The sequence below is a fragment of the Diabrotica virgifera genome, chromosome 6 (genome assembly GCF_917563875.1).
Source record: "Diabrotica virgifera virgifera chromosome 6, PGI_DIABVI_V3a".
Taxonomy (NCBI): domain Eukaryota; kingdom Metazoa; phylum Arthropoda; class Insecta; order Coleoptera; family Chrysomelidae; genus Diabrotica; species Diabrotica virgifera.
The window spans coordinates 203,292,840-203,318,187 of record NC_065448.1 but is presented as its reverse complement, the minus strand read 5'-3'; the positions used below and the strand labels follow the sequence as shown (position 1 = coordinate 203,318,187).

Sequence of the window (25,348 nt, the reverse complement as noted above, 5' to 3'; positions counted from 1 at the left end):
CACTGCGACCAGAGCATTTTATACATATAGCTGTAAATATTTTGGTGGCTAGTAAAATGACTATATAAAACCGTATTAACCTTCCCTGAACTTTCACAAATACTTCAACACCAAAATTAGCCAAATCGGTCCAGCCATTCCTGAGTTTTAGCGAGACTAACGAACAGCAATTGATTTTTATATATAAGATATTATGTGTGCACCCCCAATTCTTTACACCAGGCGCCGCCACTGTCGCTCACTCACTATTTTACTGTCTTACAGTTTATATTGGAATAAAGGGGGATTAAAAGACTTAGTTAAATATAAACTTTTTATTTAATTATATCTAAACACATATCACAAGACACTTTACACAAACCTAAATAACTAAATAAATAGTTTGTAAGTACATAGATTTATAAAAAAAATATGTATAAAAATCTTATAAAAACTAGGTCTTATAATTAAGACATCGTAGGAATAATATAAAATGGCACGCTAATATTTACAATATTCAAAAACGAAAATGTGTACACTAGAAAAAAAATCGTGCTATTATTGATTGAGGATATTTATTTAGAGTTAAGTCTAACACCCTCTCCTATGAAACATGAAATACAAGCTGCCATAAAACTGACATTGATTTAAAAATGATAGAAAATGAAAAAATAGTTGATGTTTGTAAGACATTTTAAAAAAGAATATAGGTGTACTATTTATATTATGTGAAGCATACATCCTTTATAAAAGGTATAATTATGAAAAAGCCGTCAAAGAACCACATATAAATCACAGAACATTTTTGATCTACATAGATCATCATCAGTGCTGATACAGGCCAATCACATGCAGAGCCACCAAAAATACTTGGGTAAAAACCCTTTAAATCGTAACACAAGTAAGAGTTGTTCCATTATTATTAAAAAGTCGAAGTGATGGATAAAAATCAATATGGATATAGCCTTTGGCATCTTATGACTCTCCACAAGGTACGTGGGTTGCCCAGGACGTATTAATACGGATTTTTATCCATCACTTGGATTCTTTAATAATATTGTAACTCGTAACATATTGTGTTAACGTTTAAAGAGTTTTTACTCATGTATTTTTGGTGGCTCAGGCTCAGCATATGTTTTGCCTGTATCATTATTGCACTGATGATGATCTATGTAGATCGAAAACGTTCTGTGATTTAGATGTGGTCCTTTGAGGGTTTTTTTTATAAAAATATACCGTTTATAAAGGATTTTTAAATATTTTTTAAATACTGATTTTATATAGATGGATAATCTCTTTTTTTTTCAGTAATATAAATAGTAGAACATATTCTCTTTTAATATACATTGTTTTAAAGATAATGGCCATGAATAATAGTTAATATAAAAAATAAATATTGTGTATACAAATAATCACAGACTATTTACAACATTACAAAATACAAGAAGAAGTTCTAAGCGCATTTCTGTTCTTTACTCGACCCTTCCCATAATGCAAATAAATATTTCTAATGGAAGAATATACTTTTGTCTATTATGTAATATGTACAATAATAATTTTTACAGTTTTGAACTCTGTACAGGATAAGTTTTTGCTTTAATTTAACTTTTAACAAATTTTACCTTTAAATTGGGATATACATTACACAAAAAATATGTAGAAATCAAACAAAACAAGTGTTATTCGTATTGTATATTATTAATCCTATTGCTTATAGTCGCAACGAGTTACTCTATAAAAATAGAGTTCTCGGTTACAGAGAAATACATAAGATATAGTCACAGGCGTGCGCAGCATATTTCTAATATGGGTGCCGAGACTAATTTTACTGCCCCTAACTCTCCTAACTTTATAATAAACTTTATTTTCTAAAATATTAAAAAATGTTAAAGGAGCAAACTAAAAAATAAAAAAAAATTTCAATTCTTTGTATCTCTTACTTACTAATTGTTAACGATAAAGTTAACAAGTTTTTGCCTCATATATAAAATTCTGGATAATGTAAAATAAAAAAAATATGTTTCTTAAATGTATTTTTCTTTTAGTAGTTACACTGATATCAAAAAGTTAATTAAATATAATTAATTACATTATTGATGATATATATTTTATTTTTTTTTTATTATACACTCGGGTGCAAAAAAATTGATCCACTGAAAATTTGGTCATATTTGATGTCTCGAATTTCCTAAACCTGTTGTCCGATTTAAGTGATTTTTTTACCATGTTATAGCCTTATTCATTAACAATATCGCTGTAATAATATTGTTGCTAGACACGTAAACTGTCATTGTATACTGGGTGTACGAACCAAACTGTGTTTTTTTCTCAAAGCTCGCACCACCCTGTGGACTATCCTAGCATTTATAAAATACTGAAATTAAAACCCAACTATAGCCTCAGGTTTTCTCAACATTCTGTTATTTGATTAATTCGCTTATGTTGGATAATAAAAAAGTTAGGTACTTTAACAACTGGCCATGTTCGTCATCAGTACAGGGTGTTTCTAAATAAGTGCGACAAACTTGGGGATAATTTTACATGAGAAAATAATGACAGTTTGCTTTATAATCATATGTCCGCAAACGCTTCGTTTCCCCGATACGGGATGTTCAATTTTTGTTTACAAAATGACGATTTATTTATTGCTTTAAAACCAGTGAATATATGCAAATAAAATTTGGTGGGTTTTAAGACATAGTTATTGCACATTTTTTGACATACAATTAAGAATTTAATATTCACCATTGGCGCGCAAACGGGTATTATGACCGATCATATTACCCGTATGCACGCCAATGGTGAATATAAAATTCTTAATTGTATGTAAAAAAATTTGCAATAACTACGTCTTAAAACCCACCAAATTTTATCTGCATATTTTAACTGGTTTTAAAGCAATAAATAAATCGTCATTTTGTAAACAAAAATTGAACATCCCGTATCTCGGAAACGAAGCGTTTGCGGACATATGATTATAAAGCAAACTGTCATTATTTTCTCATGTAAAATTAAAATTACCCCTTAAAGTTTGTCGCACTTATTTAGAAAGACCCTGTACTGATGACCAACATGGCCAATTGTTAAATTACCTAACTTTTTTATTATCCAACATAAGCGAATGAATCTAAAAACAGAATGTTGAGAAAACCTGAAGCTATAGTTGGGTTTTAATTTCAGTATTTTGCGAACTTTGAGAAAGAAACACAGTTTTTCGTACACCCGGTATACAATGACAGTTTATCTGTCTAACAACAATATTATTACAATGACATTGTTAATGAATAAGGCTATAACATGGTAAAAAAATCACTTAAATCGGACAACAGGTTTAGGAAATTCGAGACATCAAAATGACCAAATTTTCAGTGGATCGATTTTTTGCACCTGAGTGTATTTCAACGATTGTTACGAGGGCAAATTTTATGGAATCATCTTACTTTTCACTTATCCACATTGGCGAGGCATACACAATAAATCTTTTTTTTTTTCTAATTTAGTATTGAATTTTAGCGCCCTTCGGTCACAATTGTGGGTGTCGCGGCACCCACAGTGCGCACGCCACTGGATATAGTCAATACATAAAAAATAAGCAAAAGAAACTTAATAATTATATAGATATACCCGAGGCAAAAGGCACGGGTACGTGTATGATACTCTACAACAGACGATATTGATATACAACAGAGAATGAGTGAAGACTTAAAAGTTTTTATGAACAAAATCGTGTAGTACAGTCAACAATATGAACCAATATAAAAGCGTAGAAGACAACGCTCACGATAATTAACAAGAAAAAGATAAACAGAAGGCCAACTTTACGTTAACCAAACCCCAGTACAGAGAATGGCGCACTACCACCACCTCGGTACCATAATCATAATACATGAAGAATGGATCAACAACCAGGAGATAAGAGCGCGCATCGGAAAAGCAAGATCCATCTTCAACCTGATGAGGGCCTTATTCAAGAGCAACAACAACTCTCCAGGTATAAAAGTACGAATGCTGCAATGCTACGTCTTCTCTGCCCTTTTTTGTGGTGTTAAATCGTGGACCTTGAACGAAGATATGTGCAAAAGGTTGGAAGCATTTGAGATGTAGCTATATCCGAGAATATTTAAGATCCATTAGATGGACAGAGTCACAAATCAAACGGTCCTCAGAAGAATGAAGAAGAACCGAGAGGTACTGACCAGTATCAAATCTCGAAAGCTACAGTACATCAAAGACATTATGCAAAATGAATCCAGATATGCTCTCCTACAACCTACAAGGAAAAATATCCTGGTTAACCACAGAACCTGGTTCAACAAATCTGTGCAGCTTTTCCATGCCATACCCTAGGAAAATAATGGAAACGGTCTAATATGCTCGTTGAGAGAACTGTGAGAAATACACTTCTAAATGAAAAATCACGACCCTTCACCTTTACCACTTGCGGGTGGGGCGGAGGTCAACTTTGAAATCTTAAGAGTGTAGGCGCAAATATTTTACGGATATCCCTACTTTTTCTGGCTTTACACGGCAAACTACGTGTAGTAAAATTCTCACTGGTATGGATATCCAAACATTACTTGACAATGTCATCATTAACTTTAAAGAGATGGCTTTTGAATGTTCTTAACAACTTTAGCTTAACTGGTTAAGGCAATTGATAATTGCCTTAATTAGTAATTCAGTTAATTAATATAATTTTTTCACTAATTATGTATTTAGTGATTGTAATAATCTATATACTGTACGACAAAAACTAATAGTCAATCGAGAAAAGTGATAAAAGTGATTTTTAATAACATATTGTTAATGGAACGCTTACAATTTTGAACATCTTTAACAACAAAGTACTTGGATCACAGAATATATTATCCTGGTGTATTCTCTGCTTGGATCTTCCATAAATAATAAACAATAAATTACGTTGGGGGGGGGGTGTCAAAAATCTTCAAAAATTGCGTTACGTAATAGTTAAACGCCCATTACAGTGCGTTACGTAGGGGGAGGGGGGGTCAAAAATCTTCAAAAATCGCGTTACGTAATATTTGAACGCTCCCTTAGAATAAATAAAAACTTTCTTTTCAATGAGATATTTGAAATTAAAAATCATGCTACATTTTCTCTTAGTTTTTCACTCCTGTAACTTATTAAAATAAACATTATAGAAGTTTTCAGGGACTTTCGGCCCTCGGCAAGAACGTAATCTTTCATTCTGCTTTTAATTTTTTCAAAAATACTTATATTAGTTTTCTCAGGATTCGAAAAAAATTAATCCCATTTAAATAACATCGGAGCCGAAACTTTGTACCGGTCCCCTTAAACGGAACATGCTATTTTTTATTACAGATCCGGATTCTACGTAAAAAAGTAAACAAGTTCTGTCTGCTCTTTTCTTTTCTTCATTCGCGATAGATGGCGCTGTAATCACAGAAAATCAGAAGTCTGCAAAATTATTTTTGTGGTACTGAATACAGTTTTTTACGTAGAATTTGAATCTACAATAAAAGGTGATATGGTTTCTATTGAAGGTTTCAAAGTTATCCCCGCCCCACCCCAGGGTGTAAAGGTGAAGAGGATGAGATTCTTGAAAATATTAAAAACATTAGACAAAAATAAAGGTTTTTTTTTTATTTAACAGTGCCATTCTCGAGATATTAGACCGTTTCCATAATTTTTCTATGGTATCAGGATAAATCGAATTTTTACGATTATAGCGCAATCTGCCAACAATTCGAAAAAATGTTTCGAACATAGGTAAGTTACTTATTTTTGCATAAGAAATCCAAATTTGAAATAAAAACGGGGTTCTTATTTAATATGTCAAAGTTGTGCTCTCCCCGCCTCACACCTAGAGGGTGGGTGTAAAAGGGATCATGCTTGATGTCACTCGATAGACTTTTTAAAAAGTTTAAAAACGTGTTTTCCAATTTTTCGATCCGATGCAAATTTTGCGAAATATTCGCCCGTCCCGCGTCTTTTGACACCCGGTTTAATAACTAAATAATAATTGTATTGTTTTTTTCTACATCAACACTCGTTAACAATATTTTAAATAAAGCTGTCACTTGGATAAAATTATTATGTAAAAAATACGTAATGCCTCTTTAATTACAACTAATACTACCACTTTGTTTCGTGGTGTTTAAATAATTTTTGTTTTACCTTTATCCCCAAAATATAAAGGCATGTATCCATTCCATCAGCGCCCCAATCGGTGACGGTTTATATGACGTAGGTCCGGTTTCACCAACAACAAATAAATCAACGAATAAGCTATTCGTCGAATAAAATTTATTAGACGTTTATATTTTTATTTTGTTTCAATATAATTTTGATAATTTAAACTTAAACTGACGAATTTACTTTCTTATAGATATTTACAGCGAAATTAACTTGTCAATTTATTCGAAGAGTCAATATTTATTTAATAAATAAATAAAATAAGTCTTATTTGACGTTAGTAAAATGCAGAAATGTGAGTTTATTGGTCGAATAACTTTATTCATAGAATAAACTACGATTTGTCGTTGGTGAAACCGGCCAGTAGAGGAGCGTATACCGTATCCGTTGGAGCAGTTGTAGGAGCGCGAAGCGCGAGAAGTTTGCGAACATAGTGAATACATGCCTTTAGAGACAACTTTTGGCATACAACGGTTTATCAACCTTAGTCATTTGATTTGGGAAATATTTAAAATATACAGAAAAGGCCATCAGATGACCGTTTCACTTCCTGATCGCATGTGGTGATGAACTCTGGGTTTCCTATGTGGATGTGTTCTAGTAGAATGTTTGGAAGTCGTGCTCAGACTCGTACTTAATGTCTGGGCAGGCATATATCGCATCACCTGGGGCATCGTTTGCACTTTCAAAGGTAGCTGCTTTCTTGGTCCAAGGCGTCTTAGAATTGATCGCCAGGCCATTACACTTTTCATCGACCTGCAAATAAAGTAATTAAATGTTATTCAAGTTAATTACAATGCAAAACTATAAATTTGAAGCTACCCTTTTCTATATTATTATTGTATTTATGTACTGCATTACATAGCTAATATGGTTCAATAGGTAGTAAGAATGTCGAATAAGTATCGAGAATCAATAGGTAACAAGTCTTATTTCATTTCCATATTTTCACCCAGTCCTGTACCTCTGACTCCAGTAATGATATACCGTGGCTAAGGGAAAACATGAAAGGCGAATTTCCGCCGCTTAAATCAGAAACGCCCGCCTACTAAAGGAAAAGCTAATAGAAAGAAAAGCCTAGTCCTCAAACCTTAGTGGCTAGAGCGGTCAATCAGCAATTTGCCATCTTAAAAAACGTAGCCACTAAAAATACCAGCAATTTGGCCTCGGAATAGGAACACGCATGGATAAAATCTACGACCACTGGCTAGAAAAACGTGAGATTCGGACCAACGGAGCATTATGTGGAATTTCAAATAAAAAACAGAAATTGCATCAGAAATTATCAGTAGTAATTGCACAAGAGCTCTAAAATTCTATATTAATTTTAGAGATCAAGTGCAATTTGTTGCGATTATTTCATGAATAAAACTGTTCAAAACCTAAATTTTATTGTAATTTATTTATGTAAGTACAAATTAGTACAATTAAACACACAGTTGTTATAAATATTTGACGGTTGAAAGTCATCACTTTTATAATTTTTAAAACATTAATTGTCATTAATGTCACTGAATGTATTTTTTCATAGCAACGAAGGGCATCTGACGTAATATACTTAACGACGAGAAATTATCAAAAATTATCGGGTATAATATCACAAGAGAGTGACAATAAATTGAAAATAATGCGACAGTTTTTCGAAAATTTGTTGTCTGGCAATAGACACGAGAGCCCGCAGGACTCGAGTGGCTATTGCCCAATGACAACAAATTTGAGTAAAAATGAAGCATTATTTTCTTATTTATTCTTACTGTCGTGTGATATTCGTAAGATTATTTTTTAATACGTATATTATGCATATTTTCTTAAATGTGACAGTTGTCAAAACTAGGAAACTGGTTGCCATTAAACAGAAACAATCTACTTAAAAAAATTCTATCGGTAATTTTCTACAGTAGATAATTCTCAGTATAATTTTAATCTGATTGGACAGAATTAAACACGTGATCAAATATCTTACTATATTGGAAGTTAAAATCATCAAAAAATAATCGGGTATAATATCACAAGAGAGTGAGAATAAATTGAAAATAATGCGACAGTTTTTCGAAAATTTGTTGTATATTGCCCAATGACAACAAATTTGAGTAAAAATGAAGCATTATTTTCTTATTTATTCTTACTGTCGTGTGATATTCGTAAGATTATTTTTTAATACGTATATTATGGATATTTTCTTAAATGTGACAGTTGTCAAAACTAGGAAACTGGTTGCCATTGAACAGAAAACAATCTACATACTTAAAAAAATTCTATCGGTAATTTTCTACAGCAGATAATTCTCAGTATAATATTAATCTGATTAGACAGAATTAAACACGTGAACAAATATCTTACTATACGATTGGAAGTTAAAATCATTAAAAAATAATCACTAGTAATACCACTAGAGGTCAAATTATTTCCGGAAATTTTCTAAAAATATTCATGATCAAAAAAAATTTCCGGATATTAATTTGACTTCGCGTGGTATTCGGTAAGAAAATTCCACACCAAATTTGCATTTGAAAATCCAAAGCTGCATTAACAGATTAATAGCGCGCCATAGCTTTGTCAGCAATTATTTAGGCTTTCAAATTCGTAATTTCTATTGTAGTTGCATGGGAATACCATTTCAAGATAGAAAATAGTATATTCTTCAATTTTACATAAGTCTTGAGTAACTACAAGTGATAGAAAATGAATCAAAACTAAATTATGTAAACAAATAAAAACCAGTCTGTCAAAAATGTTCTGTTATTGTAAACGTCAAAAAATTTCCACTATAATTCGCTGTTGGGTACCCCACGAGCAAAAAATTTCCGATAAAATACCTCCGTTGCCATGGTGATCTGTCAAAATAACGTATTTTGATTGGTTCAAAATTACAGGTGTGGAATTTTCAGTTTAATTTTTATTTCTGTAGCTTTCTATTGGTCAGAATCTCCTATGAATGAAATAATCGAATATAACTTACATAGATATTATTGTGTTGCCAGAAACTAAGCAGTATGAACAGGCAAAGAAGAGTATAATGGATATACATATACATTTTTGGTCAGAGGTTACAAACCAAGAGATGAGTTGCTGAGAAATGTGTAGATATTGATTAAATATGTATGAACAAATATATAACAGATTTTAAGTTTATATCAGAAATAACAATTAAAAATGTATGGATATGAAATAGCATAACAGTATATGCATCAATAGACTGGATCCGATAATTGAATTAAAATAAATTTTACTTAAGGGTATAGGCGCAAAATGTCGCCTGTCAAAATGTTCAATGTATTAATTTTTTTTTGGAATCCTGAGAAAACTAATTAATATTTTTGAAACATTTAAACGCAGATTACATTATTACTGAGGACCGAAAGTCCCTGAAAACTTCTATAATGTTTATTTTACTAAGTTACGGGGGTCAAAATAAAAGAGAAAATTTAGTGTGATTTTTAATTGCAAATATTTTATTCGAAAGAAACTTTTTATTTATTCTAAGGGACTTTCGGCCCTCGGTAATAAAATAATCTTTCATTCTGCGTTTAAATTTTTCAAAAATACTTATTAGTTTTCTCAGTATTCGAAAAAAAAAATAATACATTTAAAACACATTAAAAATGTTAACAAGCGACATTTTCCGCCTTTCCCCTTAAATATATCAGATCTATTTGTAGAAATCAGACCACACTATTAACTTTGTAACATTACAATGAATAATTACACATAAATATTTATAATTCGCAACTTGACTAATTACATGAGGACACCACTTAACACCGCAAAGTATACGAATACTGGTCATAGTATTTTAAAAACGGAAGTAGAGAAAGACACCAAACAATGAGAAAATGGGAAATATCCAGACCCTGACCAAATACCATCAGGCTGGCTCAAACTTCTAGATGACGATAATGTCTCAGAACTAACAAACATCTATAACAACATATACGAAACTGAAATAATACCACAAAATATGGTTTGAGTCTACGTTTATCCCACTCCCGAAAAAATAATACATTGGGTTTCAGATAAGGATTGGGCATTGACATTTGGGGATTGACATTACTTCAAAGATCATGGGAAGTACAGAAACCACGTCTGCTTTAGAGATTTTGAAAAGGCATTTGATGGGGCCTAACATGGTTGGCTTGAGACTTTTACAATATTTATATTGGAAGCAAGAAACTTCTATTCTGGTAGACGGCAAAGAAACAGACAAAATCTCAATTCAAAGAGATGTTAAACAGGGTAGTGTGTTAGCCCCAACTTTGTTTAACGTCTACTCCGAAATAATAGCATTGGAAGGGCAATGTGGAGTTCGAATTGGGGGAGAAAATATTAACAACATGAGATATGCGATCATGGCATTCATTTTCTTTTAGATAGAGTCACTAGAGAATGCTCCAATAACGGACTTGGCATAAATACGTACATATTTATATATAACTTAATGATTAAATTAGATACAAGATGTAGATTCAAGAAGAAAATGACACAAGAAAACAGTTTCAGTATAATTTTTTGTTTCAAGTTTCCAGTTTTCCCATTTTGTTTTAAAATTATTAGCAGTTCTGGACTTTCACACAAAGATATATAATTTTTTTTTAATTTTCAGTATGCTAAATAATAAGATAAGCATAATAAATAGTAAGAAGTAAGTAAAATATTAATACAACTTACCAAATCCAGAATACGCTGCTTACTCCAATGAACAAACTCATGAAGTATTTTAACAAGAACGCCCATAAGGCAGGTTTTCTCTCTCCAGCAAGCCATCTATCTCTGTTGTTATACTCATAGTAGATACTGGCCATTACACAGAATGTAGGAATTGCATATAATGTACAAATCGCCCCTAAGAAATCACTTTCCTTTCTTGGAGCGGCATTGGTCAGCGGCGCAGCAGCCAGAGACCTCGGCTTTCTCATCACGTAGCTACAACCCAAGAACAGAAGTACGGTACCAGTAGTAAAGTAGAAGAAGTAGGGAATAAGTACCAGAGAAAGTAGGGTTGTGGAATTTCTGTTGCCAATGTAGCACGTTCCTAAAAAGAAAAAAATCTTAAGTAACATCAAAAACAATTTATTAAATATAATTTTAACATAGTTTGCATAGTCTTTGTTAATAAAGCCCGCTTGTTTGTATAATTTACTATATTTAAAGGGGTGTTGCGAAAAATTGGTCAAAAAAGTGTCTTTTTAAAAAGATAAATTAATTGTCATCATCATCATTCGCTCTACAATAAGGTGACCAAACGTTTCATAAAAACGGGATTGTCCCGTTTTCAACAATTGTACCCGGGGTCCCGAAAAAGTCTCCCGAAAAAGTCTCCCGGGACGTCTAAATGTCCTGTATTTACATTGTTGATGATACAGAAAAGCTCTAGTTTGTTAACATTTTTTATCATCGTTTAGCTGCGGCATACCTATGGTTTGTCCATAGCCAAATTGAATATTTTCCGTTTTCAGCAAGGAATTAAACAGATTGAAGGAAGTACAAAAACTGTTATGGAAGTTAATAATGGTATTCTAATCTACTCTCACAGCTTTAACCAGAAGAAAAGGGGAACATTTCTTATCATTTAACATAAAATGCATTCTTAAGCATAGTAGTATTACACAACAAGACGAAATTAACTTCAGAACTGTAGATAATAACTTTTATGAAACCTGACGCCCCTGATGGGCAAGGAGTTTCGAGAAAGAACACGAAACCTGCCTACAGTATCTTGAAAAGTGTACCGTTTCTCTACTTTCTCAAAGTTTAAATAGATGCTTTTGAATAATATCCCAGTTGGGAACAAATTGATGAAACTATTTGTTACTTCAAAGACAAAAGCATTGCCATAAATGATACTTTGCTATTTGATCATGCACCATGCACCGTTAGTGGATCTCGTTGAGTGAAAAAATTAAAGAATGGACTGATTAAGATAAAAAAAAACCACCTCAGTATCACGAAAAATGGATTAACATGTTTACGTCACGGTGGAGGCCCTTCGGGACCCCCTCTAGCTGGAAGGTATCTCTTCCAACTTCCAAACCTTCCTTGGATGTGTCCCGTTTTTTCAAGTTTCTGTACTTTAGAATGGTCTATTGTAAAATATTGTATGACTAACGGTAACTAAGATATGGTTCGTCAAATTGTGGTGCTTTTCACCCTAGTAGCCCAATAAATGACCGTTTTGGAGTGTAATTTCCAGGGGCAACTCCGAATTGCATGAAAATTTGGATTTAGGTTCTACTTACCCTCCACTGCAAAGTTGAATTTGTGCCGTTGGTTGCTTTTGCTTGGGGGGTGACATTTACCCCTTCTCGGGGGGTGAAAAACGCGTGTTTAAAATAAGGCCGGAAATGGATAAATTGACTTATATTAAGCACCTTTTGTTCTATAAAGTTTTTTACGTAAGGCAATACTTTTCGAGTTATTCACGATTTAAAATGTTGATTTTTCGACAAAAAAACTACGTTTTCAGACCGTTTTTCCCAAATAACTTAAAAAGTAAATATTTTATCGAAAAAAATATTTTTAGCAAAAGTGTAGCCATTAAAAAAGGAAAAAATGGTGTACCAGTAAAGTCTACAAATTGAGTAGAAGCAAAGTTGTAGCTCATGAAAAATACGTTCTTATTCGTCTAATTCCAAATCGAATAATTCAACGCGAAATCACCGAAGAAAGAAGCGTTTTTCGGGAAAACCTTATTAACATTTTTAAAGTATCGAAAAAAAGCTTATTATTTGTTTTTTACAAAAGTTTACAGCATCAAAAATAAATGAGTTACACCGAAAAAAACAGTTGGCCCCTTTTTTGGTAAAAAAAAAAATCGTGAAAACCTCCCTCTATTTAGCACCTAAATGAAATTAATCGTTTGGATTTACCATCTATTTTAACTGTAAGTGTATTGTTTATATGATCTGTAAGTTTGATTGGTTTGAAGTGCCTATTATTGAAAACATTTGGTTTTATAGTAAAAGAAATTTCTAAAAATTTTTGAAAAATTTCATTTTTTCAAAATAACTTAAAAAGTATTAGTGATTAGAAAAATCTTAAAGAGTAAAAAAATGTAGGTTTTGCTATTATAAATATGCTAGTTTCATTTTGTTTCTCCGTAAGACAAAAATTTGTTAAGATATGGCTGTTCAAAATTTGCATACACTCGTGATTAGTGACCCATTCAAGCTTTCTCAATTATAACCCTTTCAAAAATAAACACTTTAAACCGGTGAGACCGACAGATCATATAAAAAATAGATAGGTAAGTAAATTGTTTGTAAAGCGGTAGCGATTAATTTCATTTGGGGAGCTAAACACGGCGAGATTTTCATGATTTTTTACAAAAAAAAAAGAGGGCCAACTTTATTTTGAGCGTAACTCGCTTATTTTTAATGCTAAAACTTTTGTTAACAATCAAAACAAAGCTTTTTATAAACACTTTATAAAATTTTAAATGGGTTTTTCCCGAAAAGTGCTTATTTTTCGGTGATTTCACCTTGAAATATTCGATTTGGAATTAGACGAATAGGAACGTATTTTTCATGAGCTACAACTTTGTTTTTATTTGATTGGTAGACTTTACTGATATACCATTTTTTGGGGTTTTTTATAAGCTACACTTTTGCTAAGGATATTTTTTTCGATAAAATATTTACTTTTTGAGTTATTTGCGAAAAACCGTCTGAAAACGTAGTCTTTTTGTCAAAAAATCAACATTTTCAATGGCAAATAAGTCGAAAAGTATTGACTTACGTAAAAAACTCTATAGAACAAAAGTTGCTTAAAATCAGTCAATTTATCCATTTCCGGTCTTATCTTGAACGTATGTTTTTTCACCCCCGAGAAGGGGTGACTGTCACCTCCCAAGTAAAAGCAACCAACTGCACAATTTCAACTTTGAAGTGGAGGCTAAGTAGAACCTAAATCCAAATTTTCCTGCAATTTGGAGTTGCCCCTGAAAATTACACGGTATCGCCGAATTTCCCGTTTATTTACTGGGCTATAGTGCATGGCCACTAATTCACCTCTTTTTCAAAAACGCACTCCTTCAAACCACTCCGCGGTTTTTTCACCTTTGGGGGTCTATTGAACATATGAAAGAATAAAATCCCTTTAACGCTATAGTTCCTTTAACCCTATTTTTTGGACATAATAGCCTATTAGTAGATTTTACAATTTTGAAAACGATTTTTTAAAGACTCTTTGGTACAAGTTTTCCAAGTGCATAGCTGATTTAATTTTAGCAGACATATGTCGTTATCAAAATTATAAATCAACGTAACAACCACAACCACATCTGGTGGCATTTTTGATCTTCAAGCTGTATAAAAATCTCCAGTCATTATTTATTTTTAATGAATGTCACACCTTACATTTAGTACCTGTTATCTGATAAAACAGTGCCTCTAAAAATTGCCAAATAGACGTCTGAATAGGACATTGGACTGCGGCACGACATTTTCGCCATCGAGATACACACCAAAACGAAATTTTATTTTTTATTTTTGAAATGTCACTGGTCGTGAGTAATGTAGCGCGGTTCAGACAAAGTCTACTGGATCGGGGATCCGCGATGCACGATGCACGTATAGGCAGCTGTTTTGCATATGGGTTCGAGTTTCGCTTGTTTTCGGTCGTCGTCTGCTTTTGTAAAGTGACAGTCGAGTTGGCAGCAGAGATGCATTTATGGAAAACACGAGACTATCGAGGCGTTTTAGCATGACATGCTTCGATGGTATCGGATAAAGCACGTATAAAATTTTTCAATTTATTTTCTTTTTTGAAAGTAATGTATGTCATGATAAAATATCTGAGTAATAAGTTAAAGCTTATAACTAAATTTTTACTTATTAAAACAACATTGCCAGGCAATAGATCAGCGGTTCCTAACCTTTTTTTATCTTGAGGCACACTAACTTAAAAACTCGTTCAGCCACGGCACACTTGTGTGTAAATATGAGTAATGAGTATAATTATAATGTGAATTTCGCGGCACACCTACAGGGACTTCAGGGCACACTGGTTTGGGCACACTTGGGAACCTCTGGTTTAGATGAACCTCAATAACAAGAACCTATACAGTGAGGACGATTAGGTTGGAATAAATCATTTTCTAGAGAATGGGCGATTTTGGAGAAAAATCCCGAAACAGGTCGGTTTTTATTTTTAAATTAGGATTTCTTGGCATATGTATCATACTAGTGACGTCATCCACCTGAGCGCGTCGATGATTTTTTTAAATGAGAATAGGGGTCGTGTGATAGCACATTTGAAAGGTTATTTTATTCTCTATTCAGTAATATAAACATTAACATAATTATTTATAGGGTGTCTAAAAAGAATTTTTTGAATTAAATTAATTGATACAAAAAAGAAGAATGTATGTAATTTATTTAATTCAAAATACATTTTACTCTGTCAGAAATCAGAAAAAAAAAGTTTTTTTTGACAAAAGTATTGTTTTTCGCTTAAACTCAAGTTAAAGCTGCCACCCACCTGCCTCTTGGCAGTTTGAACATTTAATTAAGCGAAAAACAATATTTATTTTTCAAATAAACATTTTTTTGTCGGAACTCACCCTGTGCCTATGGACTAATTTACCCCTTTCTCAAAAACGCACTCCTTTAAATGGTAGCACTCTGCGGTTTTTTCATACTTAGAGGTCCATTGACCATATGAAACAATAAAACCCCGTCAACGTTGTAGTTCCTTTCTAAAGTGCTTAATCAATAGCCTAGGTAGCTTATGAAAGAAATTTTATTCTATCAATATTATTTAAAAAAAAATGAAAAAAATTTTGATATTGCAAAATTATTTTGCAAAAACTTTTTAACCATTGCAAGCCGGAAATTTTTTTGTCATATTTGGAAAGGTTGCTTTTTTCACAAGTTTTAAAAAAATTCTCCTAGGCTAGGGTAATTTAGGACGAAGTTAGTACCTTTTTTAATTCTCAGAAGCTGTGTCTATAACAATTAAAATATCTAATTAGTGTCATTTAAAAGAACATACTTTAAAGATTTAATGTGGAAAATTTGAAAAAGGAATCGTCCACAAAGCTTTAAAATGTGGTTCTCAAAATCAGCCAGCTTTGAAACTCGGAAATCCAGCCGATCAAAAAATGAAAGAGCAACTTTAAATTGGAGCTGTTAACTGTATCTCTGGTTCTTGTTTATGGGTTTCGAAGTTTCTTTTTTAATTGGTATGGGCTATTCCACGAATATACGACTGTCTTGGATTATCGCGACAACGCATATTTTAGTGTGAAACATAAGAAGTGCGAAAGTAAATGGTTCTAATAATTGTTCCAATAAACAACAATGTATTTTACAATTTACTTTCGTTCTTCATAATTTTCACAGTAAAATATTCGTTATCGAGATAATCCACAACAGACGTATGTTCGTGGAATAGGGTATATGTACTTTTTGCGTACATTACGAATATGAATTATTTAAATAAATAAATTGTTCAATAAATCATCTAATTTGTTTAAATAATTTTTTATTTTTTTAGTAGGTAGGTAATATTTGATGTAATTTTTATTGTAAATCATAAATATTTATGATTAATGTAGGCATACTTCTCCAATAAACTTTGTTAATAATTTATTTATAATAGACTTTATGAAAAAAATCTTAAATAAACTAGGTTTTATTTCTTGCTCAACATGCTATTAGATTTAGATGAATGAAAAACTGAAATTACAAAATCATTTGCAGAAATTTTTTTTCAAATATCATGTTTATATGGGATTGAGCCTTAATTATTGGTATAACGAAAATTACATTTTAAATTCACTAATGTTTGACGTTTCCATTTCCACTCCGGAAATCGTTCTCAGAAGATTATTCTAAACATTCTGGAAAGATTTTATAAACTGGTTTTATTAGATTATATAAGTTTTTTTCAAAAAATGACATATTTGGACTAGACCTTGTAGGCCAACGCAAGTGTGGTTACTTCTATTTAATTTCTCGTTTTTAAACAAGTGGCTTTGTGGGATCTATGAAGCTTTTCAACGTGTATTCATTTTACTTCCAATTTTTAAGTTGATATTGGTTGAAATACACCGATTTTATTTTCAGCGAGTTGGCCAGTTTCTGCTAACAGGCTAACATCTGATTTTTTTCCAGTGTTATAAAACCACAATAATTTTCGTAATTAATACTTCTTCTTTCTCATAATCCTTAGTGCCCTTCAGGGCGTCGGATGTCGGGTTCCGCCTTTTATTTACTTCTTCCAATTGCTTCTATTGGTGGCCAGGTTCTTCGTATCCCTCATACTGATGTGTCTCCTTTCACCTATATCTTGGATCTGGTCCATCCATGTCTTCCTCGGCCTCGGGAAACCGTTGATAATGTGTTTCAACAGTACACAACTCGAGTTCACGAAGTTGTCAGATGTAGCTCGTAATTCTGCCCTGTGATGGATGACCGAAGTTATCGTTAACGTAAAGTTATCCTGTAGTTATGTTATAACTATGGAGACCTACACAGAGGAGAGGAATCGAGATAGGACGACCTTGAAATTTTTGTACACGATTTTGCCTGTTTGCTTGGTTTCTCGCTAGGGCGGCGGTGGCGTAGAGATAGATGCTACTTTTGCATTGGAGTGAATGTGAAAATTTCGAAAATAATTAATTATTCGTAGTTAATATAAGATTATTGGTTTTGGTGGTTAATATTATTTAAATATGAGTGCCAAGAAAGCTTACACTAAAAGAACTTGCTTCGTACCGGGATTTATATTGAGTTATCGTTCCGATAAAAAATTTAAAAGGAAACTTAATGAAGTTAATAAAGACTTTTTATAAATATTTGTCTTTATGTTATTTATAACGTTCATGGATTATACCTATTCGTTTGTATGTTATTTCCTTCGGTGTAAATAAAATTTGTCCCTATTATTGGTTTTTATTTTAACCTGAAAATTATAGTGATAATAGTAGGAGGATCTTGGAAAGTTTTTCTGTCGAAACAATGCATTTTTTTGAGACAAAATATTTCACAAAAATTAACATTAATTTTATAAAAGTCAGACTATCGTCTGCGTAGTTTATAGACATATATTTTTATTAACTAAATTTAAACATCTGATAGGTAAGCTTTCAGAATATAGATAAATGATAGTATTCAAAAGAAAAAGCAGTTTAAATATTGATAAAAAGAATAATTAAAGAAAAATTGATCAATAAACTTCAAATTATTTAAATAACTTTTTAAACTTTTTAAAAACAATTACGTACAGTTAAGTCAATTTTTTCAACTAACAAACTTTTTGATATCAGTTACAAAGATATTAAAAAATTAATTTGCAGTTGAAATACCATTGGTATAAAAATGTGGCAGTTAGATAATGTGACAAAATATTTCCGCTTCAAAATAAGCTGTCCTACATATTAAAGTAATGACAAATTTAAATTTGATGTCACATCTCCATCTACAATGGTATAAAAAGAATACACTTTTTACCACACGTCGATATGTTATAAGGTTAAAATAATTTGTTTTTGGCATAAAACATATTCAGCTACAATCCACCAATAAATGAATATCTAATTACGCTAAAAACAAAAATAAAATGAGTTAAATATTAAATAAGTCCATAAGAGCTAATGTATTTGTAGCACCTATTCGAACACTTGCGCCTCTAGCGGCGATTGCTGAAAGTTGAATTAGAGGTTGAAAAGTTAGCCCACAAACGATGCATTGCGTTTCCACTCCTTCTTTACAGGTCTCCATAGTTATAACCATCGAAAGGTAGATCAACAGAAGATGCAATAAATAAAGTATTTGAAATAGTAAACGAAAGCATAAAAAAGTATGTTTTAATGATCTTTATAGACGTGTCTGGGGCTTTTGACAATCTTTGGTGGCCGTCATTCTTTGAAAGACTTCGAAGAATGAGATGTCCAAAGAATCTGTACGGAAGTCTCAGAAACTACTGTCAAGACCGATATGCAAGCCTAAGCTGTCCAACAGGAAAAAAGACAAAACATATCACAAAAGGATGTCCACAAGGATCAGTTTGTGGACCTATGTTCTGGGATGTAATGCTAGAGGAACTGCTGGAACAATTGACTATAGATCCTGAAGTGCTTGGAAGCATAGCATATGCAGATGATTTGTTGTTGATCATAGATGCAAACTCAAGAAGAGAATTAGAAAATAAATCAAATGAAGTATTAATAAGAGTAAATGATTGGATGAATAAAGTAAAATTAACAATATCAGATTCAAAAACAACATATAGTTTAATAAAAGGAAATTTAGAAAGAGATCCAATTATAAAAATTAGAGGGAAAACAATAAAAAGAAAAATGGAAACAAGATATTTAGGTATTATAATAGACGAACAAAAATTATTTACAAAACACATGAATTGTGTCCAGTGGCGTAGCTAGGGTGGGGCGGAGGGGGCGGTCCGCCCCGGGTGTCACCCTTTCGGGGGTGACACCCAAGAGACCAACTATCCCTCCATCTTTTAGATGGTCTTTTCGGGGTCTTGAACCGGGTTGGTATTATAAGAGCAAAAAACAAAAAGGCCATTTTCGTTGGATGTATTGATCATTTAATTAGTTTATGTTGCCAGCACTCTTTTGCACAAAATTCATCTTGTGTAACATTTTTCGGAACCGTAGAGGCAATTTTTTTTCTGCTTCCACTAGCTCCTTGGAAGTGCTTATGAAACAAAGCAAAGAATCGATTAAACAACTTTCCACAACGCGCTGGAGTGCTCACTATGCTGCAGTTAAAGTATTGACAGAACATTTTGATTGTTGTTGCTTCAAATGAGGATTTATGTCATCATTTCTTTTGGAATGATGTACTAAGAGAAATAATTTTTTGTCAGATTGAATTGTAAAGTAAAGCATAACCTTTGATCAATCAGCGACCAGAATAGGGGCGCTTTGTATTTATACTGAAGAAAAACGTGGTCATAATCTAGATGAAGCAATAGAATTTGCCGCGAAAAAATATGAGGACGACGACATTCCCATCGAAAAACGAATTCGACGTAAATAAGGAATGGATGGTGAGTTAGCTACCGATACAGGACTCACATTTCGAGCCGAACTTCAAAAAGAATTGTTAGAATGTTTTGACCTATTCAATGCTGAACTCGAAACCAGATCAATGTCCATTCATGGACTTTGATCTTGTGTCTTGCTTTGCTTTTGACGAACAGTGAACAGTTGAAATTAGCTGTTTCAACGTTTTGTGACTTTTACCATGAAGAAGTATCAGAAGCAGACCTCCTTCTAGAAATACCAAGGCTCAGAAGACAAGCGGCCAACATTACAGCCTGTAAATGGTTGACTGTAGACTTTATAAAATTCATTGTGGAATGGGATTTCATGGAATCCCTCTCAAACTTAATGGTCGCTTTAAAATTGTTTATGGCCATTTGCAAGAGAGGTACCTCTAGGAATAATTAAAACGATCGAAAATATCTACCAGAACAACAAAATAAGAGTAAAAGTAGATGAAGAACTAACTGACCCAATTGAAACTGACAATGGGATAAGACAGGGAGACTCCCTCAGTCCTCTATTCTTCAGCCTGATCATGGATGAAATAATAAAAAAAGTAAGAACAAAAAAAAGATGCCAAATGAAAGAAAAACAACTTAAAATACTCTGCTATGCAGACAACGCAATACTAATCTCTCAAAGTGAAGATGATTTACAACGTATGCTGAACCAATTTAATATACCCGCTGGAAAATTTAACATGTCAATTTCCCCAAAAAAGACTAAATGCATGGTTATAACAACAAATCTAATAAAGTGTAAATTAGAGCTGGATGATCTCAGATAATAGAACAAGTCATGGAGTTTAAATATCTAGGCATCACACTATATAGCTACGGAAAGCTCGAAACCCAAGTGGAAGATCAGGTGAATAAAGCAAACAGAGCTGCAGGCTGCCTGAATGACACAATATGGAGAAATAAAAATATCGGAAAAGAAATGAAAGGCAGAATTTACAAAACAGTCATCAGACCAATAATGACATACGCGGCAGAAACACGACCTGATACAGAGGACAAAAAGAATGCTAGAAACAGCGGAGATGAAAACACTTCGAAAAATCGATGGTAAGACACTATGGGATAGAGCTAGAAGTGCAGATATACGACAGAGATGCAAGATGGACAACATTAATAACTGGGTGAAAAACAGAAGAGTAAAATGGAACGACCACATAAGCTGAATGACAACAAACAGAGTAGTAAGGACGGCGAGAGACGGTTCCCCAATAGGAAGACGATCAGTGGGAAGGCCACGAAAACGATGGAACGACAACTTACTAGAGGCACATTGAAAAAGCAGACAGAGTCATGTCTATACAAAAGATGAAGAAGAAGAAGAAGACTATTTGTGTATCGGTTGCTTCAAGTGAGAGAAGTTTTAGTAAGCTAAAATTAATCAAGAATTATTTTCGAACAACAATGGCGCAAACAAGGCTAAATAACCTCGGTTTATTAACTATCGAACATGAAGCAACATAAAACATAAATTATAGAATATGTGATTTCAAATTTTGCCGCTAGTAAAACTAGAAAAAAATATTTTAATCATTTTCAGTAATTTGAATAATCATATTCAGTATACAGTGCTAGTCAAAAGTCCGTACCCCCCCTCGTATCTTTTGAACGGTTATACTTATAATAGTGAAATTAGGAGGGAGGAAATAAACGGATGTAGGCTTCTTAACCAATCATGACAGGTGACGTAATAGTGACAGATGACGTTACAGCGCCACTATGACAGATAATTTTAAATGGGACCTTATGGCAAGTGATACCTCGTTTGAAAGGTATTGAAAATACCTATTCAGTCATACTAATTTTGTTTGAGTTTAAGCTCATTTTGATGAATAAATGAAATAATATAAAATTGTAGTTTCGCATTTAATTAATAAAAATTCAAACCTCCGCCTATGGTTACTTGTCGAAAAGGTTGACGTTGACGTAAAAACTACTAGAGAACTGAAAAACGTCAACTTTTTTGACAAAAAAACCATAGGCGGACATTTGAATTTTTATTAGTTAAATACGAAACTACAATGTTATTTTTATTTAATTTATTCACCAAAATCAACTTAAACCCAAAAAAATAGTATGACTGGATAGGTATTTTCAATACCTTTCAAACGAGGCATCACTTGCCATAAGGTCCCTTTTAAAATTATCTGTCATAGTGGCGCTGTAACGTCATCTGTCACTATTACGTCACCTGTCATGACTAGTTAAGAAGCCTATATCCGTTTATTTCCTCCCTCCAAATTCCACTATTATAAGTATAACCGTTCAAAAGATACGAGGGGGGTACGGACTTTTGACTAGCACTGTATAGTTATATAGGTACTATTTACTACAATTTCATTAACTATAATTCTTAATTTTTTCATTACTCAAAACATACGTTTATCGGATTTTCGTTAATTTTAACAATCTTTATTTTTAGTATTTGGGGTGACACCATCCATTACCGCCCCGGGTGTCATCCATGCTAGCTACGCCACTGATTGTGTCTGTGAAAAGGCAACAAAGATCATGCATAGCATTGCTAGTCTAGCACAGAAGGAATATAGAATTTCGTTCCGACAGATGAGAATATACCTAAGTACAATACTTGCATCAATTGTAGGGTACGGTTCAAGTGTATGGGCACATAGATTAATAAATAAAAAAAACGCAGAAAAATTAAATAGAGCTCAGAGAGGATTTCTTGTAAGAATGACGGGAGCATTTGGAACAACTGCAACACAGGCACTCACAGTTTTAACTGGAGTAATGCCAATGCATTTAGAAACACAAAAAAGAGCATGTAATTATTGGCTAAAAAACGAAAAACATGAAAAAATAATACAAATAATAGGATTAGATATAAGAAATAAAAGAGAATTAAAAGAAATAATAAATAGAAAAAGACAAAATGAATGGGAAAATTCAACAAAATCTAGACGTTTATACAATTTTATACCAATATTAGAAAACATTCCAAATTATTTTAATCCAAAACAAGGTTTAATACACTTTTTAACAGGACATGGACCGTACCCAACATATTTGGAAAGATTTAACTTAAAAGATGATGCATATTGTGAATGTGGAGAACTAGGTACACCAGAACATATAGTGTTACATTGTGAAAATACTATAGAAAATGAAGAACACAGAGAAATGAGAAGAAGATTAGAAAGAATTGAAATAAGAGATATATTACAAAATGAAGAATATTTTGAAATATTAAACAATCTCGCACAAATAATATCTAAAAAACAACAAGAAATCTATAATAATAGAAGAAGACAACCAATAATCCAACCCTGATGAAGTTGAGTAAGATAAAGTTAAAATAAATAAAATAAAATATAAATTCAAAAATAGATATTTACAATTATAATAATAATAATTCAATATAAAATAAATAAATAAAAATAATAATTCAATACATAATTCATAAAAATAAAAAAAAAATAAAAAAAAAAAAAACTACCAACTCTCTTCTGAAAATAGAGGGACTGTCTTTATAACTTAGAAGGGAGTTGATAGTACCAAAAATATTTTAAATTGTTTATTTAAATTTGTTTGTTATACGTAATTAAGAGATTATGGCAAATTGTTATTGTAAAAATAGATTTAATAGTTGAGTAAAAAATGTAAAAATATAAAAAAAAATATCTGTAATCCCATCAGGAAAAAACGACCTGGATTAGTCACTAGAGGCCAGGTCATATGTATAAATAATAAATAAATAAATAAATAAATAAAAAAAAAGTTATAACCATCGAATTGGTGTGATGTATCATACTTAACTTAACTATTTGCGTTATTTCTTGACAGTTCTTGAGTTATCTGGTCACTTTATAACGCGACGTTAAACCTCAAGTTATGAGATAACTCTGTAGTAATGCAAGGTTAGGTTCATCTTTTGACTTGATTTTAGACAGAGATCAAGTGAATTTAGAAGCTAGTAATTTAATAATTAAGAATAGAAGGGTAATACAATTTTAAAAATTATACAAAATCAAATCGAGCGATATAAGTTGAAATTTTATTTTAAGTACCTACTGAGCTTTCTATCCAGAGTTGCCAGATGATATTTTATAAATCCCCCACTTAGAAACTGAAATTCCCTGAAATTGAAGCTCAAATACCCCAAAGTCCCCAAATTTAAATTGTTGCCGCATTTTAATAAATTATTAGTCAAATGACTATAATTTTCCGCCCCCAAAAAATCCGACTACAATTTCTGCTTAGAAAAATTTCAATAGACGCTTTCAAATTAACCCAAAATTTTGGGAAAATACACCAATCTGGCAACCCTGTTTCTATCTACCGTTTGAAAGCAACTTAGAAACACCAAGGAACCCAAACAGCTGTTTGCTGTTCGGTCATCGTCAGTAGCCGACGACGGATATGTTCGGAACAATGGGTGCGTTCGGACGACCACAGCGGCTGGATAGCTGAGCCAGCAGTAGCTGTCAGACGTCACCGCTGGAAGCCAGCCGCTGAGAGATTTACTAAGCTTTCCCTATCACGGCTGGATGCAACCACTCAGCCGATTTCTGCTGCCAGCCAGCCGCTATGGTCGTCCGAACGCACCCATTCTCTCGCGCTCACTCCAACTTGTACTATTTGTACATAAGCTTCTCTTTGTTACTTCAAAATTTGTTCCTCAAACTATTTCATAACTGGGAGCGATACATCACACCAAATTTTACCTATAAGTTATGAGCACGTTATTCCTGAGAGTTATCTTAACTTTAACTCAAACGTTAAACTTAACTTCGGTCATCCATCACACGACTGATTGTTGTCAGATGTAGCTCGAAGTTAGTTACTGAAACAAGTAATTGTATGTTATTTCTTTCGATAAAATGATTTAAAACCGGTTGGTGAACTGGTGCAGATTTCATGTTGGTAAATTTTCTCTCGTTTATGTAGATGAGCACTAACTACACACTAATCAAACAGATCATATATCCTGTTTGTTTAAAGAGAAGAAAAAAGCAACCGTATACTTTCAGGCAGTTAATCACCATTCCCAAACGAAAAACGTTTAAGTATTTGTTTTAGAGCGGTTCTGATCTTGACGTTAAAAAAATATATAATAGGTATGTAATTGAGGACGTTTTGTAATCATGAGACGAGGGATCTCTGTAGATATAATAACGGAGTATCGAATTTTACAATAGTTAAT

At 32.6% G+C, this 25,348-nt stretch overlaps 1 protein-coding gene across 1 annotated transcript in view; it reads right to left on the bottom strand.

Annotated features, from left to right (window-relative positions):
• Positions 1 to 333: 333 nt before the first annotated feature.
• Positions 334 to 25,348, bottom strand: part of LOC114332221 (frizzled-4-like) — a 266,152-nt gene continuing 241,137 nt past the window's right edge. The window contains exons 4-5 of the mRNA XM_028281981.2: positions 10,822 to 11,185; positions 334 to 6,912 (exon numbers count right to left, since the gene is read on the bottom strand). Coding sequence (XP_028137782.2) covers positions 6,687 to 6,912; positions 10,822 to 11,185 — 590 coding nt within the window. The 3' untranslated portion in view covers positions 334 to 6,686. The remainder of the gene's footprint in view (positions 6,913 to 10,821; positions 11,186 to 25,348) is intronic.